The 18791-nt window shown below is 39.6% G+C and overlaps 1 protein-coding gene across 1 annotated transcript in view; it reads left to right on the top strand.

Moving 5' to 3' along the window:
• LOC132822840 (calcium-responsive transactivator-like) overlaps window positions 1-15624 on the top strand; it is a 62799-nt gene extending 47175 nt beyond the window's left edge. The window contains exons 7-10 of the mRNA XM_060836214.1: window positions 5222-5323; window positions 7225-7317; window positions 9804-9923; window positions 15476-15624. Coding sequence (XP_060692197.1) covers window positions 5222-5323; window positions 7225-7317; window positions 9804-9923; window positions 15476-15624 — 464 coding nt within the window. The remainder of the gene's footprint in view (window positions 1-5221; window positions 5324-7224; window positions 7318-9803; window positions 9924-15475) is intronic.
• The last annotated feature ends 3167 nt before the right edge of the window (window positions 15625-18791 follow it).

Raw genomic sequence — 18791 nt, 5'->3', positions numbered from 1 at the left:
CTAAATGAAGAGCATAAGCTTCTCTTTGGGAAAAGTTCTCGTCTTCAGTGGGATATGTAAATTAAGGAAATGCATTCATGAGGCATTACACATAAAAACCAAATGTTCTTTTATCAGTATGTGTTTTAAATATTATTAACTACTGCAAAGAAAAACTTGTAGAGAACTTACAAAAGCCAGTATAGAAAGTTTTAAACTTTAAAGTTTGGTGTTCTTAATGGGTAGATGTGGTACATGGGGTGGCTGTATTTAATTGCTTTAGTTTGCTTGCTACCTGCCTGTGCTCAGTTAATCCTATAGGGATCTCAGATTACTTGTTTGTAAGTTTTTCTAATCACCAACTATTTACTTCTCTTCTTTCTTTCAAAAACTTCTTCAGGGTTATCAATAAATTAGAAGAAATAATAATATTTATTCTGAATATTTGTAGGTTGTAAATTATAGGTGTATTTTCCAGGATATATCTAGATTGTAACAGATGCTCTTAAAATTTTTTTTTGCTGTGTTTAAATTGAATTTTGATGTTGAGTTCATATATCAGGGCGGCACGGTGGCTCAGTGTTTAACACTGCTGTCTCACAGCGCCAGGGACCCAAGTTTGATTCCTGCCTTGGGCAACTGCCTGTGTGGAGTTTGCACCCCTCCCCCAATGTCTGCGTGAGGTTTCCTCCGGGTGCTCCGGTTTCCCCCCACTGTCTGGAGATGTGCAAGTCAGGTGAATTGACCATGCTTAATTGCCCATAGTGTTAGGTGCATTAGCCGGGTGTAAGTATAAGGTAGGGAAATAGATCTGGTTGGGTTACTCTTTGGAGGGTCGGTGTGGACTTGTTCCCATACTGTAGGGAAGCTAATTTTTGGGTATGAGTTCATTTTGGGGAGGAGGGAAAATGAAATATGGAGCTTCTTTATGGTGTAGCACAATGCTTAATTTTACATTTAATTTGTAATTATAAGAAATAAACTTTGGACCAAACATCCAGTTGTATTACTATATCTTCTATAATTTTGTTTGTAGAAGATTGCACTGATGGTATAAAGAAAGAAATAGTAGCATAGTGATAATGTCACTGGACTAATAATCCAGACTCTGTAAGGTCATGGGTTCAAATTTCATTGCAGTAACTAGTGGAATTTGAATTCCATTATTAATATGGAATATAAACCTGGTCTTGGTAATGGCAGTGATCATGTCAACTATATCAATTTGTTGCAAAAACCCATCTGGCTCAGGAATCTCTTTTTAGCGGAGGCAATCTGCCATCTTTATCTGGTTTGTCCTACACACAACTCAGCATGTGACTGGCTCTTAACTACTCCCGGAATAAGCAAGCAAGTTGCTAAGTTAAAGGGTTATTAAGAATGAGCAACAAATGCTGCTTATGCCAGTGATGCCCAGATCTCATAAAAGAATAAATTTTGCACATTTGTCTCTGTGTGAGAAGGCTGGTGTGTTTGAGTTTAAGAGGAATGTGGTTTTCGAAGCAATCAAGATTGATCTTGACTAAGTCGGTGTGAGGTGCTACATTTTGGTGGGTAAATCAGAGGCAGGATTTATCCAATTAATGGTAAGATTCTGGGGAGTCCAGCTGAACAAAGAGACCCTTGGAGTGCAGGTTCATAGTTTCTTGAAAGTGGAGTCACAGATAGTGAAGAAGGCGTTTGATATGCTTACCTTTATTGGTCAGTGCATTCAGTATAGGAGTTGGGAGGTCATATTGTGGCTGTACAGGACATTGGTTAGGTCACTTTTGGAATACTGTGTTCAGTTCTGGTCTTCTTGCAATAGGAAAGATGTTGTTAAAGTTGAAAGGATTCAGCAAAGTTGGAGGGTTTGAGCTACAGGGAGAGGCTGGGACTGGGGCTATTTTCCATGGAGTGTTGGAGACTGAGAGGTGACCTTGTAGAGGTTTATAAAATCATGAGGGGCATGGATAGGATAAATAGACAAGGTCTTTTTCCCAGGATAGGGTAGCCCAAAACTAGAGGGCAGAGGTCTAAGGTGAGAGGGGAAAGATTTAACAGGGAACAAAGGGGCAATGTTTTCATGCAGAGGGTGGTGTGTGTATGGAATGAGCTGCCAGAGGAAGTGGTGGAGGCTGGTACAGTTACAATAAGTAAAAGGCATCTGGATGGATATATGAATAGGAAGGATTTAGAGGGATATCGGCCAAATGTTGACAAATGGGAGTAGATCAGTATAGGATATCTGGTTGGCATGGACAAGTTGGACTGAAGGGTCTGTTTCTGTGCTGTACATAAAAATGGAGAGAGATTCATAAGAGGCTACTCACTTAATATCACCCATTTTACAATATCACATAAAGTCAAGATCCAGCCTATAGAGTTCTCACCGTATTTGATCATGTACGTGGCAATGCACTAACCATGTAACTATTAACAATTCAATAATTCAACTAACTTTGCTTTCTAACTCAAAGCTCTTGTCTTATTTGAATGTGAAAGCATTAGCTATGCACTGCTATCTCTATAATAATATTAGCATCAATTAATCTTCTTAACTCAGTGTTGTTAAACTCACACTGTTGAATAATTCACTTTGATATGGAAAGCAATGCTGAGTTGTCAGAATAAAGTTACAAGCCTGTCACAAAAAAGGATGTAACAAAACATTAAATTTGAGTGTCTGCCCAGTTTAAGATCTTAATCAGCCCTGCATTAGGTGTAATGGTAACACCTCTGAAGTTACAACATTATAGATGTTAAAGTGAAAGTAAAACCTGCATTTTGTAGACGTGCTTTTCAGACATTAAAGGCATTACAAAGCATGTAAACTGTTAAATTAACACTGTAATAGAGTCATAAAGTCATCCAGCATGGAAACAGACCCAACTCGTCCATGTAAACCAGGTTTCTGAAACTGGACTAGTCCCATTTACCTGTGTTTGGCCTCTATCCCGCTAAACCTTTACTATCTATGTACCTATCTAAATGTCTTTTAAATGTTGTAATTGCACCCGCCTCAACCACTTCCTGTAGCACCTTGTTCCATATAGGTACCACTGGGTGAAAAAGCTGCCCATCAGGACACTTTAAATCTTTCCCCTCTGAACTTAAAACTATATCCCATAGTTTTGGACTCTCCTACCCTGGGAAAAAAGTCTTTGGCTGTTCACTTTATCTGTGCTTCTCATGATTTCATACACCTCTATAAGGTCACCTCTTAGCCTCCGATGCCCCAGGGAATACAGCCATAGGCTATTCAGACTCTCCCTACAGCTCAAACCCTCCAGCCCTGGCAACAACCTTGTAAATCTATTTTGCACTCTTTCCAGTTTAATAAAATCCTTACGATATAAAGGTGACTAGAATTGTATGCAATACTCGAAATGTGGCTTTACCAATTTCTTGTATAGCTGTAACATGATATCCCAACTCCTGTACTCAATGTTCTGACCGATGAAGGCAAGCATGCGAAATGCCTTCTTCAGTACCCTGTCTACCTGTGACAGAACTTCCAAGGAACTATGTACCTGCACCCTTAGATCTCTCTATTTGTCAACACTCCCCAGAACCCTACTATTCACTGTGTTTATCCTGCCCTGGTTTGTCTTAACAAAATGCAACACGTCACATTTATCTAAATTAAATTCCATCTCCCACTCCTCAGCCACTGGCCCAGTTGATCAAGATCAATGTTGGTAACAGAGCAGGAATTTGCACAATGAGGGGCCCACAAACAAAATAAATGACCCCACAATATTTTAGTGAGGTTTTGGCTAGGGGACAATGACAAATCTTCTAGCTGTCTTTGTGCATTCACTTTATCACCCCTTCTGAAGATTGGTGAACTTAACTCCACGGCTGTAGCATGAACCGAGGTAAAGAAAACAGTTATCCCAATAAGTTCCTTTTTGATGCATTGAATATTTGAATCTTCAGTATACTGATAAATGTTATCACTGTCAAAAATATCATTGATGGTAACCTCTTTTCTAAGCATTGAACCTGGGACAGAACACTGATGCGATCCCTGAATGCCAATATAATTTAAAAATGATGTCATAATCTCTGACATTTTCATTACTATTTATTTTGTGAATGCAAGTTCTTAAAAACAATCGATAACCTCATCATTTGCTGTGTTTAAGTGACTGATCCATTATTTAGTCTGTAGTGGAAATACTTCTTGGTGATTTTTGTTTGTGTCTCTCCACTAGTGCAGTGTTGTTTGTACCAAGACCCCTGTGGTGGAGATTAGCTGCATAGGGTCAAAGGCTTGCCAAAGGCCTGTTTAGCATGGACCACCCTCACAGTGGTCATTCAAAGTTTGTCATTTGATAGATAGGATTTGTCATGAGAAACTTGTTCGTCACCTTCCGTGTTTCCCATCTCAAGATCAGAAGGATGTCTGCTGCTTAATCTTGGTCAGGAAGGTTGCTCCTTATGGGGAAATGAGATAGAAGGCAGGCAGCAGATGGATTGAACATGTCTTCCAGGAGTGGTGCGTGAGGTGTAGCTTGCATAGTTTCAGTCAGCCTGTGCAGTTTTGTCACTTAGAGAATATGTAGGGAATTGATGTTTGCAAGGACAGGAAGCCCTGGAGCGGTGTTGATCGGAGGGTTCCAGTTATAATGTGCACTCTTATATTCAGTTGAGTGTCAACAAAATGTTGTGTATGATAACCTTTGCCAGACAAGTGCACCCTATTCTGCTCTGGAATATGACAGAGCAAGTGGTGTGGTCAGGGTATTCCAGCACCAATGTCCCACGTCGATCCAGCAAATTTGTTCAGTAGGTTGTTAGTCAGTATAGTAACTAACCATGACAATATGGATTTTGAACGAAGAATAGCCTTGCATTCATTTGTAATTCATTCCATTCATTCCTTGAAACTTTTGCCTCGAGTTATCAAGGCTGAGAACGTGAAATCTAACACTGTTACTGGCTGTACTGTGAACAATCAATTTGATTTTTTTGGATGTTGTTTTGTCCATTACTATATTGCTAACATAATGTGTGCCAAAGGCATCAATTTTCAGATAATAATCCAATATTTAGTCAGTTGCCAAATGCTAATCCAATATTCAAAGAATTATTTCAGTGCATTTTGCATTTCAAGAAGAATATTCCATTCTCTGTAATATTCATGAGTATTTTTTTGCAATAACGAACGCTAACTGAATTGTCCAAGCACAGAAGAATGGTTTTCAAATTTCATGAAAAATTTACATCCTGATGGGTGTTCCTTCCCTCCTTGTAGGTTCTTCTCAGCAATACATTGGACAGGAAGATTACTATGGTGAGCAATATGGACATGGCCAAGGACCCACAGATTCCATTAATCAACAATATTACCCTGATGGTACTTCATTTTTCCCTTAGACTGCTAGCCATATTTGTAATATGAAATATTAATCTAATTGGACGAAGATATTTAACTACGAATAAATCAGTTGTGCTGCAACCAGCTGACTGGTGCAAATGGAAATGGCACTGTGCTAAAAATCTGAGAGAGTTTTATTTTTTGAGTATTCTGAATGTTGCACTGTATTGTGCACTGTCAGTATTCAGAAAATAAAAAGAACTTCTAGTTGTTCAAATGTTAACAAAAAAGATTCCACTCTTTAAAAGTCTTTCTCTGTATTTTGTAAAGAATTCTAAAATAAACTTTGTACAGGAAATCTATCCTATTCATTGTCCCAATATTTGATGTTTCACAAATATGTTCCTATTTTGTTAGGGAACCTTTTTTGGCATTTGTTCTGCGTTTTGTGCTTATATCATGTTGCTGAAAATTCATTCATAAATTATTGTGGGAAATAAATCCCTGTTTTTTCATTCTTTCACTATTCATCAAGAACACACTGTAGAACAAAATTGACTCTCTTTGCCTTCAAATTTATGATGTACTTACTGTAACATATGCCACACAAGCCTCTCTTATTGATTAGCAAAATTGCTGACTCTGCCCTCAAGCCTAATTCATTTTTCGAGGCTGCTAATAAATTAAAATTAAACCAGTTTTTTAGCATGCTGAAAGTGCAGATAAGATCACATGGACATTTCAGTCTGTTCCTCTTGGTGTTGAATGCTGTCACCCACCAGGAAGGCAGGCAATCTGGGAAGGCAGGTAATCAGAGAGGTGGTGAGTTCAGGCTCTTAAGTAGCCATTAAACACTTAAGAGTGTTAATTTTGGAAGAGTCAAGGAAGGCCCCAGTGGATCTTCTCTTTTTTTTATTTCAAAAATATACTTTATTCATAAAAAATCTCATATATATATGTCACAAAAGCAGTTGAGTTCTGTACAGTTGTATCTCAAGTAAATAAGCAAATCATTGGGCTTTGACTCTACCCAAAAAATCAAAGTCCTCTCTTACACATACAATACTAATATTTATATATATTTAAGGCAATGAGAGGGTCCGATTCCTGAATGGACCCCCATTTACTTTCAGCAGGAAGACCTCAGACTGTATACTTTCCCCACTGTGTCTTGTCGGCAGCTGCCCCAAGCTTTAGCGCATCCCTCAGGACATGGTCCTGGACTTTGGAACGTGCTAGTCTGCAACACTCAGTCGGGGTCAACTCCTTGTTCTGGAAGACCATAAAGTTTCAGGCAGACAAAAGAATGTCTTCCACCGAATTGATGGTCTTCCAGTCGCAGTTGGTGTTTGGCTTAGTGTGCTGTCAACATTTTATTACTGAGGTTATGAGAAGTGGAAATGTACCCAATTATCTACCCTTCTCACTTACCACCTCTCACAGCTTAGTTGTGACAGGTACAATGATAGGGTGATATAGCCCATTGTGCCGATCATTTAGCATTAACTGTATATTCTCCAAGGCAATGCCTCTACCAATTAGAGTCCATCTGACAACCAATTAGTATTCTTCTCTCATTCAGGTGAATGTTGGCTTTCCCTTTAAATCAGTTTTCTTGTGAATTGTTCTGATGAGTTCAATATAAATGGCTTCAACAAAATGCATCTTTTTCCAATATTCTCCCTATATGCAGAATTTCAAAACATCAGATAATGAGCTGTGTCATCAAAGTTTGTGTGCAAGTATTTATTATCAGAAATGTCTTGTGACTATTTCCGTGTGATTTTTGGTGGCATAATCAACCTTGAGTTGATTATAGAAGGATGATTTAGAAAACTGCTTTGTTCAAAGCTGATGTAGCATGATTTTAATGAAATGTAGCACTGTCCAAAAGTGAGAACTAATCCATTTCATTTTGTTTCTTGCAATATGCATTCCAGGCCATGGCGAATATGCATATCAGCAATCATCATATGCAGAACAAGGTTATGAGAGGTCGTTTGAGGAATCCTCACAGCATTACTATGAAGGAGGTAATATGTATTTTTGTGAAACACAAAGGGTAATATTATATAACTGTCACACCAGCATGAAGTTCTCTTTAATAGTAGATTTAAAGTATCCAGTTGAGACTGAGGGTAACATGTCACTAAGATTAACCAACTCATCATGCTAGGGAAGTATGGATTTGATACCTAGTTGGTCCATATAATCACACAAAAGTGTATTTGAAAAGAGAAGTTTACAAAAAAATGTATGTGTGGAATAGAAGTAGTCAGTAAACCATACTAGTTCATTAGTAAGTAATGAGATACAGATTTGCATTTGTGAATTTTCCATTGATAAGACATAGGAAAGTAAGATGTGGGAAATTGATAAAGAAGATAAAAGCACTTGGGATCCAGGGTAACTAGGTAAGTTGGATACAAATTGGGTTAGTGACAGGAGACAGAGTGTGGTGGTCAAAGGTTGTTTGTGTGACTGGAGGCCGGTGTCCAGAGGCATACTGCAGGGATTAGTTCTGTATTATTGTCCCTTATTAATCTATGTCAATTAAATGTTCAGGGCATTGATAAGTAAGCTTATGGATGACATGAAGATTAGCCGGGTAGTTGACAGTGAGGACAACAGTCTTAGGTTACTGAACGATATAAACAGATTATTCAGACGGGCAGATCAATGGCAAATGTAATATAAAGTGTGAGGTGTTGCACTTTAGAAGAAGTAACAAGACAAAGGAGTAGTCAATCAGTGTTAGGACACTAGGAAACTCAGAGGAACAGAGAGAGACCATGTCCACAAATCACTGAAAATCATAGGGCAAGTTAATTGGGTAGTTAAGAAGAGTATTGAATACTTGTCTTTATCAGTTGAAGCAAAATATTATAAGTACAAGACCAATAACAACTCTAAATGTTGGCACTGTACAGAACTTTGGTTAGGCTGTAGCTGGAGTACTATGTGCAGTTCTGTTTGCCATACTGTAGGAATAATGTGATTGCACTGGAGGGGGTGGAGATGTGATTTACCAGGATGTTTGAAACAAAGACAGAAATTGCTGGAGAAACTCAGTTAGTCATAGAGTCATAGAGTTGTGTAACATGGAAATAGACTCTTTGATTTAACTCATGCGTGCTGACCAGGTATTGTGAACTGAACTAGTCCCATTTGCTTGCATTTGCCTGGCAAACATTTGTGGAGAGAAAGCAGAGTTTTTTTTCAGGTCCAGTGACCCTTCTTCAGAACTGGTTTTCTCCAGGTTGTTGCCTTTGATGCAGTAGTTTAAGACCATAAGATATAGGAGCAGAAGTTAGGCTATTTGGCCCATCGAGTCTTCCCTGCCATTCAATCATGGCTAATAGGTTTCTCAACCCCATTCTCCCACTTTCTCCACATAACATTTGATCCTGTTGACAATTAAGAATCAATCTATTGGATATCTTCAATATACTCAATGGTCTGGCCTCCACAACCTTCTGTGGAAATGAATTCCATAGATTCACCACTCTCTGGCTGAAGAACTTTCTCTTCTTCTCCGTTCTAAAGGATCGCCACTTTACTCTAAGGCTGTGCTGTTGGATCCTAGACTCTCCTCCAACGTACACTCTGCCAGGGGCCATTCAATATTCTACAAGCTTCAATTAGATTCCACCTCCCCCCACCCACCCCCCCCATCCTTAAAAAACTCCATGGAGTATAAACCCAGAGTCCTCATATGTTAAGCTTTTCATTCCTGGAATCATTGTCATGATCCTCCTCTGGACCTGCTCCAGGGCCAATCTATCCTTCCTGAGATATGGGGCCTAAAATCGCTCACAATACTCTAAATGTGGTCTGACCAGAGACTTACAAAGCCTCAGAATTACATCCCTGCTTTTATATTCTGGTCCTCATGGAATAAATGCCAACATTGTATTTGCCTTCCTAACTTCCGACTCAACCTGAAGTTTACCTTAAGAGAATCCCGGACTAGGACTCCCAAATCCCTTTGCTCTTCAGATTTCTGAATTTTTCTCCTCCTCTGTGATTGCGCCTGCCAGCGGATGTCCATGGAGCACGCAGTGGCCACTGGCACATAGAAGTCTTTCGGGACTGATGGACACCTCAGGAGTTGGGTTGCATCATCACCCTGGTAATAACATTTTGTTACATTTCCATTGTAAGTTTGCATTAATCTGTTTTTTTGCTGCAGCGGCCTATCAGGGGTTGTCTACACCATGACTGTTTATTTCAAAGGAATGGAAAACATCAAAGTGCATCTTACATTCACAACTAATACTAAAAGCGACTCATTCCACAGCGGAGCTATCTGTCCCTGACATGCACAATGTAACACTTTCCAGCAAAGCCACTGGCAATCAGAGGCTGCAATATCTTACAGTATTATGCCACAGAATTTATCTGGGCTTGGCACAGGAGTAAGAGTACCTTTAAATTGTTGAGAATTTGTATTTCTTGTTGTTCGTTTATTTTAGACAAAGGCGGTAAGCCTGACATCCTGTTCCATCTTTTTCTTTAGGAAATTCCCAGTATACCCAACAGCAGACAGCTTACCAGCAGGGACCAACCCAGCAGCAAACTTACTCCCAACAGCAATACCCCACCCAGCAGAGCTACCCAGGCCAGCAACAAGGATATGGTGAGTGTGAGATAAAAGTCAACAATTAATTGTGAACACTTAATTTGTAGTTAATGCATGATGTGCTAACTGACTTTTGTCATACCGTAATTTCCAAAACAAATAAACCAGGCAGCTGTCTGAGCCCAGTCAGCAATTAGCAGGCTGGCTTGATCTTACAATAATGTACTTCAAGAATGCAAATTACTGGCCTAACATTATGGACTGCCACATGCAACTAGCAAAATTGCACTGTAGTGTTGACAGTATCTGATCTGAGCTTAACACCAACCAAATATTTCTCAAGCTCTAAAGCACCTGATTCATCGTTTATATTGTTGCAACATTCATGTCTGCATATCTGACCTTGCTTGCATTAATGTTAAAACAACATTATAATTAAAACCATTACTGTCTCTCAGCCTTGCTGTTGCCCCGGTAGGTAAATCCAGGTAGGCAGCGTTAAATAGTGGAAATGAATCTAGTGGTTTCACCATTCACTAGATGGGCCACATAAAATTCTATCAGATCATGAAAACCCTCTCACTACTCCAGAATGCACAGCAGTGCAGGAAGGAAGTTAATGGTCTATACTTCACAAAGGTGAATGTGACCATTTTCTCTCTGCTACTTCACACTCATAGGGCTACCCTTCATTCTAACTCTGCTATCACACATGCATCTCACCAATTCCCATGGACCATAGCTGTCATGATTGCATAAATCATGTCCATGCACCCACTGCAACCTCCCAAGCAGTTAGCTTCATACTCATTCGTCAGGGCCACCTCACCACCTCTCCTGCTCGTGCATCACCAAGAATGATTCGTCCATCTTATTGAATCCTTCCCTTTGTTTCATTGCAGGAGAAATAGTCTCCAAATCAGGTTGAGTGAACCAATACATAGGGGGCATTGGGTATCAGACATCAGGCTGCTCACTCCTTTTGTGGAGGGAATGTTCAAGGCTGCTCATTTTGGGTCAGGGAGGACTCAAAATCCTCCCAATTCAGTAATCTTCACAATGCTATTGCAATTCGATTCTCATCAATCTTAACTCGAACTTAACATACATAAGCTTTTATCTATCCTAGATACCTAATTCCTTCTTTTATGCAAATACTAGTGTCAACCAACAAACCTCAGCCAAAAAAAAAGCACAGATCAGAAGATCCTCTGCTCAGCCTTCACCTCTGAGTAGGAAACCACTGATCCCTCAGAGAATGCACCAACAAGGCTCAACCAACTCGGAGAATTTCTCCTTGGTGGGTACTCTTTCCAGGTTAGGTTTGGGAGTAAAATCTGGTGGGCACATCACTGACACATCTCTGCAACTGGTCAATGAAGAATCATCTCAGACAGTCTGAGAACTGTGGAGACCCAGGTACCTGTCAAACCCCAGGCAGAAGGCAATCTCATGTACTCAGCCATTAATGACTTTGTGAAAACACACAGCCAGCCATAGGAGCAGCAGGCAGATTTACCAAAGCCTGATTTGTCTGGATAAAAGGTAAAAGAGGATGATGCCCATGGAACATGCAGGGAAAAGAGAGGTGGATGAAGGCCAGGACAAACAAGCAATGAGCTGCAATCACCAGGTAACTGCTCTGACTTTCATATTGGGAATTCTCCCAAGGCTGGAATTGAACCCGGGTCCCTGATGCTGTGTGGCAGTAATGCCAACCCTTACACCCTGACAATGCAGGTTTCAGTAGTCACTACATTAAACATCTGTATAAACTGCATGGTTGACATACCATGGCTCTCATGAGTACCAACTACAGGATGTATTATAGATTATAAAAAGCTTCTTCAACAGCAGTTTCCAAATCCACAATTTCTACTAACAAGAAGGACAAGACTTAAGTGCATGGGATGGAATCACATCATTCCCCTAATAAGTACATATCATCCTTACTTAGAACTATATTTCTTCTATAAGACTAGGTCGAAATTTTGGAACACCCTATCCAACAGTACTGTAGCTTTAACTTCACACGGACTACAGAAATTTGTTTTCCTTCTCAAGAGCAACTAAGGTTGGGCAAGGAATGCTACCCTTGCTAAACAAATGGCCAAACAGTGGTTAACGACATGTGATTTGGGCCAGCATGGAGACTCTGTTATAGTGAGGTGTTGGCATGCCACAGCCTGATCGCATTTCCCAGTGAGCACCTTATTGTGTTATTGCGGTACCCAGATCATGTAACATTGTGGACATACCAGATAAACTAAAAGCACCTTGGGCAGAATTTTCTCTCCCCTTGAATGCTGTTGGTAATGGTAGAAACATTGGAAAATATGGCAAGAATTAATATTAAGAGAAAACTTTTCCATGTTTTCCTCAAGCTTTAAATGCCAGTTCAGAATCTAGCTATTGAGTGGCAGTCATTTCTTATTTCCATGCATTTGTTTCTCATTACAAGCCAAACTTACCTCAATTCTCTGGCACCTCCGATTCTCCTGTCCTTGTCCTGGAAACTAGACCACTTGAATTCCTAACGTGAAAGTCAGAGCAGTTACCTGGTGATTACAGTTTACTGCTTGCTTGTCCTGGCCTTCATCCAATTCTGTCTTCCCTGCATGTTCCATGTGCATCATCCTCTTTTACCTTTTATCCAGACAAATCAGGCTTTGACAAATCTGCCTGCTGCTCTTGTGGCTGGCTGTGTGTTTTCACAAAGTCATTAATGGCTGAGTACATGAGATTGCCTTCTGCCTGGGGTTTTCAGGTGCCTGGTCTCCACAATTCTCAGACTGCCTGAGATGTTTCTTCATTGACCGGTTGCAGAGATGTGTCAGTGATGTGCCCACCAGATTTTACTCCCAAACCTAACCAGGAAAGAGTACCCACCAAGGAGAAAGTCTCTGAGTTGGTTGAGAGTATAGAATACAGCCTTGTTGGTGAATTGGCCATGCTAAGTTGCACACAGTATTCAGGGACATGTAGGTTAGGTGCATTAGTTAGGGGTCAATGTAGAGTAATGGGGATTGGGTTTGGATGCAATACTCTTCAGAGGGTCAGGACTGGTTGGGCTGAAGGGCCTGTTTCCACACTGTAGGGATTCTATGACTTGTGAGTTGCAGATACATTTAATGCAAGCTTCTAATAAGTTGTTTTTTTCATTTCAAAATTGTCCTTGTAATGATTTTTGGTTCAAACGATTAGAAAATATAATTCAAAGCTATAATTTTGAACATTGTATAACAATTGCTCTGAATAATGTCTCTCTTTCTGGTTGTATAACAGCTAGCCACAGGTTTTCTGTTTATTTAAACATCTGAACTATTTAGTAGCATGAAAGATTATCTTGTCAAGATAATAGTTGAGGAGGCCACAATAGTTGTAGCTTTTGAATGTTGTGATGGGTTTGTACATTTGTTCCAGATGGATGACCTGGGATGGACGAATTCCCTTTCTCATCCTTATCTCTTATTGTTAACAATTTGACAGCAGCCTAAGGAAGGTTGCAAGTAACATATAGGTGAGATCAGAAGCCACACAACAGAGCTCATAACCAGATGTCTGCTTCCATCTACCATCAATCTTGTGTTACCAACTAAGATTCACTCCTTGATGAAAATTGAATTTTCAGTGGAGATGACAGAAAGGTGCCTGAGCAATTGATAATTCTATGAGAAAGAGATTGTAACTCAACATAGAAAAAGTAAAAGCTTCTGAAACATGGGGTCAGATGCTGGCAAAAATAAAAATGATTTTTTTCTTGGAAAATGTGCCTTGATTTTATAAATGTATCTTAACTCTAGTTTTTCATGAACACAGTGAGTGTTGATTTTGTTATTTAAAAAAAATGAACATCAAACGTATAATATTATAATCCAACACTAAGCTAAATGCTGCAATTGACAATTGGTGGCATAAACCAGATTATCCAGCGTGATCAATGCAGTATGTATGAACCTAACTACTTTTGAAGCTGATTGGGAATTATATTCAGATTGATATGCATCAGAAAATCAGTCTAATGTGGAAATGTGAACGCTTGTACAAGAAAATCTTGATTTGCGTTTGGATCCAAACTTTATTGATATTTAACCTAACTAGGATGTCACGGTTAAACTTAACTACTAGTCTGAGTGGTCTCTATGTACATAACCCATAATGTGAGAAACACAAGTTCAAAATGTTAAGATCTCTAACCAAGTATGCAGACATACCAGCTGTCTAATAACTCCTGGCGGTTCAGGTATATATTGATAACTTTTTGAAGATAAGTTAATAAAGATGATCTGACATTTTCTATAACTTGGAGATTTCCAGCCGGCAACTGTATAAATTGTATTTTATAGGTCCTTTTCAGTTGTTCTAATCAACACTGAAAAAACATTCAACCATACAACAATTTATTTCTCAGACAACTTCACTCAAAATTAAACCTAGTATACACTCAGTGACAAAGGGGTCTTGTGGTGCAGTGTAATGTCCCTACCTCTAAGCCAGGAAGCCTGGGTTCACATCCTATCTGTGCCAGAAGTGTATGATAACATCTCTGAACATGTCTATACTCAGTGACCAGGGAAGATTGAACTTCACTGCTAAACTCATTTTTAAAAAATCTTCTAACCACTGGGCTGAAGGTAGTATGATATGAATTAACATTATTTTAATTCACATGTTGATGTGCTCAGTAATTGAAAGGATTGTAACAAAAGCTGATCCTTTTATCTTTTCCTAGCCTGGGAATGCTGAGGCCTTTGTTCCATTACTGTTATTGTTGCTATGGGTGAGATTAGTCACCTCAGTGGACCTGGAACCTTGATGTGCATTGAATGGTGCCACATTGCATGGTGTGTTGCCCTTCTGAGCCATTGGGAACTTGCATATGGTACCTAATGTAATATGTCGTACTTACTAGAGACGCCACAGTTTCTTCATGGATATGATATGTGCATGTCACGCACAAGTAAGAAGTCAAGCATTAACATTCACGTATGCTTATTTGATAGAAACATAGAAAATAGGTGCAGGAGAAGACCATTCAGCCCTTCGAGCCTACACCATCATTCAACATGATCATGGCTGATCATGCAATCTCAGTATCCCATTCTAGCTTTCTCCCCATACCCCTTGATCCCTTTAGCTTCAAGGGCCACGTCCAGCTCCCTCTTAAATATATCTAACGAACTGGCCCCAACAGCTTCCTGTGGGAGAGAATTCCACAGGTTCACAACTCTCTGAGTGAAGAAATTCTTCCTCATCTTAGTCCTGAATGGCTTACCCCTTATTCTTAGACCGTGACCCCTAGTTCTGGACTTCACCAACGTCGTGAACATTCTTCCTGCATTTAACCTATCCAGTCCCATCAGGATTTTATATGTTTCTATGAGATCCTCACTGCCATTCTTCTAAATTCCAGCAAGTACAAGCTCAGTCGATCCAGTCTTTGCTCATATGTCAGTCATTGTCAGATACATTATAGGATCATTGTTTTCACAGCAATCAACAATGTTATACTTCTTTCAAAAAATTCACTATATTTCCTGAAATTTTTGTATTTGTGAAGAAACAAAAGGAGCCAGCTATGTTAATAAAAATATAATTCAAAATTGCAGGTCCATCCCAGGGAGCTGCTTCTCAGTATCCAGGTTACCAACAGGGACAGGGACAGCAATATGGAAGCTACAGAACTGCTCAGCCAGGGCCCTCAGCTCAGCAACAGAGGCCTTATGGATATGAACAGGCAAGAAAGATCATCCTGTGATTTACCTTCATTGTACAGCTTTTTGTTAATCATTTTGCCATTTCCCATATTACAACAGTGAATACACTTCAGAGGTACTTGCTTGGTTGTAAAGCACTTTGAGACATTCGGCGGTTGTATAAAGCACTATCTAAGAAAAAAACCCTCTATTTCAAGGCAAGGCAAACCATTGGAGTTTCACAAGTACATACCCCCTCCCTCACCCACACCCGCTCCTCTCCCCTTCCCAATCCCACCCTCCCATGAGATTGCCTTCTCAGAAATGTTTGGCTGTTTTCAAAACCAGTTACATTTTTCAATTACAAAAATAAGATTGTGCCATGCACTTTTTCTTAACAGTTTAATGGGAATCATACTCTAGCATCCAGCATTAAGTACCTACATTTTGGTGTTATTTTTAAAAACCCTGGTTTTGAATAGCTGCAAATCGGGAGAAGAAAATAAAAATGATTTACTGTCCAGTGGTTGCTCCTTCAAATTATAAAATCAGATCCGTATGATTGTTTCAATTGTCAACATCCAGTCCATTTCTAGCATGTGAAATGTTCTGTCTTTAATGCATTGCATTTAAAAAAAAGTTGACTCCTTCGTAGAATTGCTGCCATTTTTCCTAGCTGTCATTTTTTTTTAAACCAAGAAACTTGTGGTTTTCTTTTTTCTACATACAAATCAATAATTAGCACGTGAATTCTGAATTGCAATTGTGGATATTTTGTATTTTTAAAATTAAGAACCCCCTTAGAGAACAACATTGCAGCCCACCTATACTTTTATCATGTACATAAATACTTGTATCAAGTACATAAAAAGCTGTAATAAATCTACATGTGGTAATCAGAGACTTGGGTTTCCAAAGTCTAGATGTTAAGAAAATAGAATATTTAGAATTTCCATCAGTTTGAGGTCCCAGGAAAGGTTGAGATGAATTGAGAGATCACATCTTAAGTCTTTATTACTGCTCAGAGTGCAGGAAGTCAGAACTTGAAAGATGTGATTTAAGGATCTAAGGAAACCCAAAGCAGAAAGTTATGGAGTGCAGCTATACATTAGCACTATTTTTAATTGTTTTGCAGGGAAAGAGAGAAAGAGGTTTGAATTTAGATGACGACTGTTAGTTGTCAATGAAGCTGATTATTTTCGTATAAGAATGAACATACTGGCCTGGATTTAACAGGGTCAGCAGTAGGTAATATGGCGTCATTAGCCTGTCTGCCAGTTTGTCATTATGACCCTGGCCTTGAGCCATCTTGACAAGAACATCTTGGAATTGGGTCAGCTGTCTGTTGGCAAGCAGTAGGCAACCAATGGAGACTAATTGGTGTTAGTTAATGGCCTCTCAAACTGTTTGTGTGCCATGGTGACCTCAGGTCAGATGGACATCTGGGGAAATGGAAGATTTTGTGAGGGACTGCATCCCCAGACCCATCACAGTCACTGAGCCATCAGACAGGCTTGCCCTCATGATCATGATGAAATAGTGGTGTCTTCTTAAAACTTAAAACTGAATTCACCTTCATCCCCAGACTACCTGAGGGTTCACATATCAGCACCTCAGTCAATCGCAGAATGCTGAAGAGACTCCCATTGACCCTTCACATTTGAGAAATAGTTTAAATCCCAAGTCCAGGTCCCAATTCTGATTCAGAATCTGACCTCTCTTAAAACCAGCCTAGAAAAGAACTTGCTTGGTAGAAAATGGGCCAGGGAGGGCTTGGGTCATGTCGCTCATCTCAAAAAGGCGCTGTGACATTTTTCTTTTTAGCCACCATTTCTACTTTGTGTAAATGATACCAAGGAAACAGGATTATTTTCTTTTTCTATGTTCGCTTGTAACATTTCCAATTTGTACAGCTGTTAGAGGAATGACACATAAGAACAAGACTGAAAATGGATGATGTTCAGGTTGTCAGGGAGACTATCTGGCCACCACTTGCTCTTTTATCTAACTGTTGGCTTCTTTCGTCATTTGGTCAGAGCCAAGAATATTTGAGGCCCTGTCTTTTTACAGCCATTTTAGATGCTTCAGAGACTGCCCTGCTGCAACGCTGTATTCTTCTCATGTCCCACAAAGGTGGCCTTTCCCTGACCAGCAGAGAGAGATTTGAGAAGTTGCTAGATCAATGTTATTGGCATCTAGCCTGTAAAGTGTGCTAGAGTCATGGTGGGATTAGACTGATAAAACAGAAGTCCTACTCCAAACAACTCTAATAATAATCTTGTGGTAAAAGTTTGTTTGCTGTTTCTTATTTTCTTAAGGAGTACACAAGAGATGTACAGGAAAAGTCTGTCCAGACAAAATGTAAATCTCTTAAGCCGTGATAGTCATTTACTTTACCAAGAGTTAGTGAAACAAGGAAATGTTTACATATTATTGTATTCTATTACATATGAGGAATGCTCATGATGCTGTGGTATCATTTTGGTGATTGTGTCTAGGTGTGGGCTAATACATGTGAACTAGTCCAGATTTCTGATTGCTACCCATGGAGGATTGCTTGTCAGCTCTCAGCAGCATATCTTCAATCTGTAACTTAATCCAGTTATTGTCAAGCAAACTACAGAGTTGAGACAGGGTATGATACTAACCCTATGGGTTTCAGAAAATGCCGAGTTCTTCAAAGGACTGTGGCAATGGAGGGTGTTCCACGCAAAATGAGTATTTCTAAATTAAGTTGTTGGTCGACTATGAGCCGGTGTCATTAAATGAGCTCAGGGATGTTGACTGAATAGGGCTTGCAGAGAATTCAAATATGTGCAACAGAGGTTTGAATGAGCTAACCTCAGCGAGGGTGGAAGATGGGAGGCTGGACAGCACAATAAAGGACTCAGGCGTATAGCTGATAAGTCCGATGTTATGCACGGTCAGAATCAAAGCAGAGTACCTCCAATGTTTGAACTGCATTTCTTCCGGTCCATGACTGAAGCAACAGTGATATATACCAAAGTCAGAATTTGCAACTTTAAAGACTGATTATTTTAAAAAAGAAATTCCAACCTCCAGTGAATGACTGAAAGGATCACACAACAAGATTTCAACTGTAAGACAATTAGTAAACAAGCTAAAAGCATCATTTATTGGAAATCTCCCACCATGGGCATACTTATTCTGTCCCTTAGTTGACTACTCAATTCTCCAGGAACCAGTACAAAGATATTTTTAGTTCCAT

The sequence above is a fragment of the Hemiscyllium ocellatum genome, chromosome 15 (assembly GCF_020745735.1).
Source record: "Hemiscyllium ocellatum isolate sHemOce1 chromosome 15, sHemOce1.pat.X.cur, whole genome shotgun sequence".
Classification (NCBI taxonomy): domain Eukaryota; kingdom Metazoa; phylum Chordata; class Chondrichthyes; order Orectolobiformes; family Hemiscylliidae; genus Hemiscyllium; species Hemiscyllium ocellatum.
Note: the sequence above shows the minus strand (reverse complement) of the source record. Positions and strands in the feature narration are given on the sequence as shown.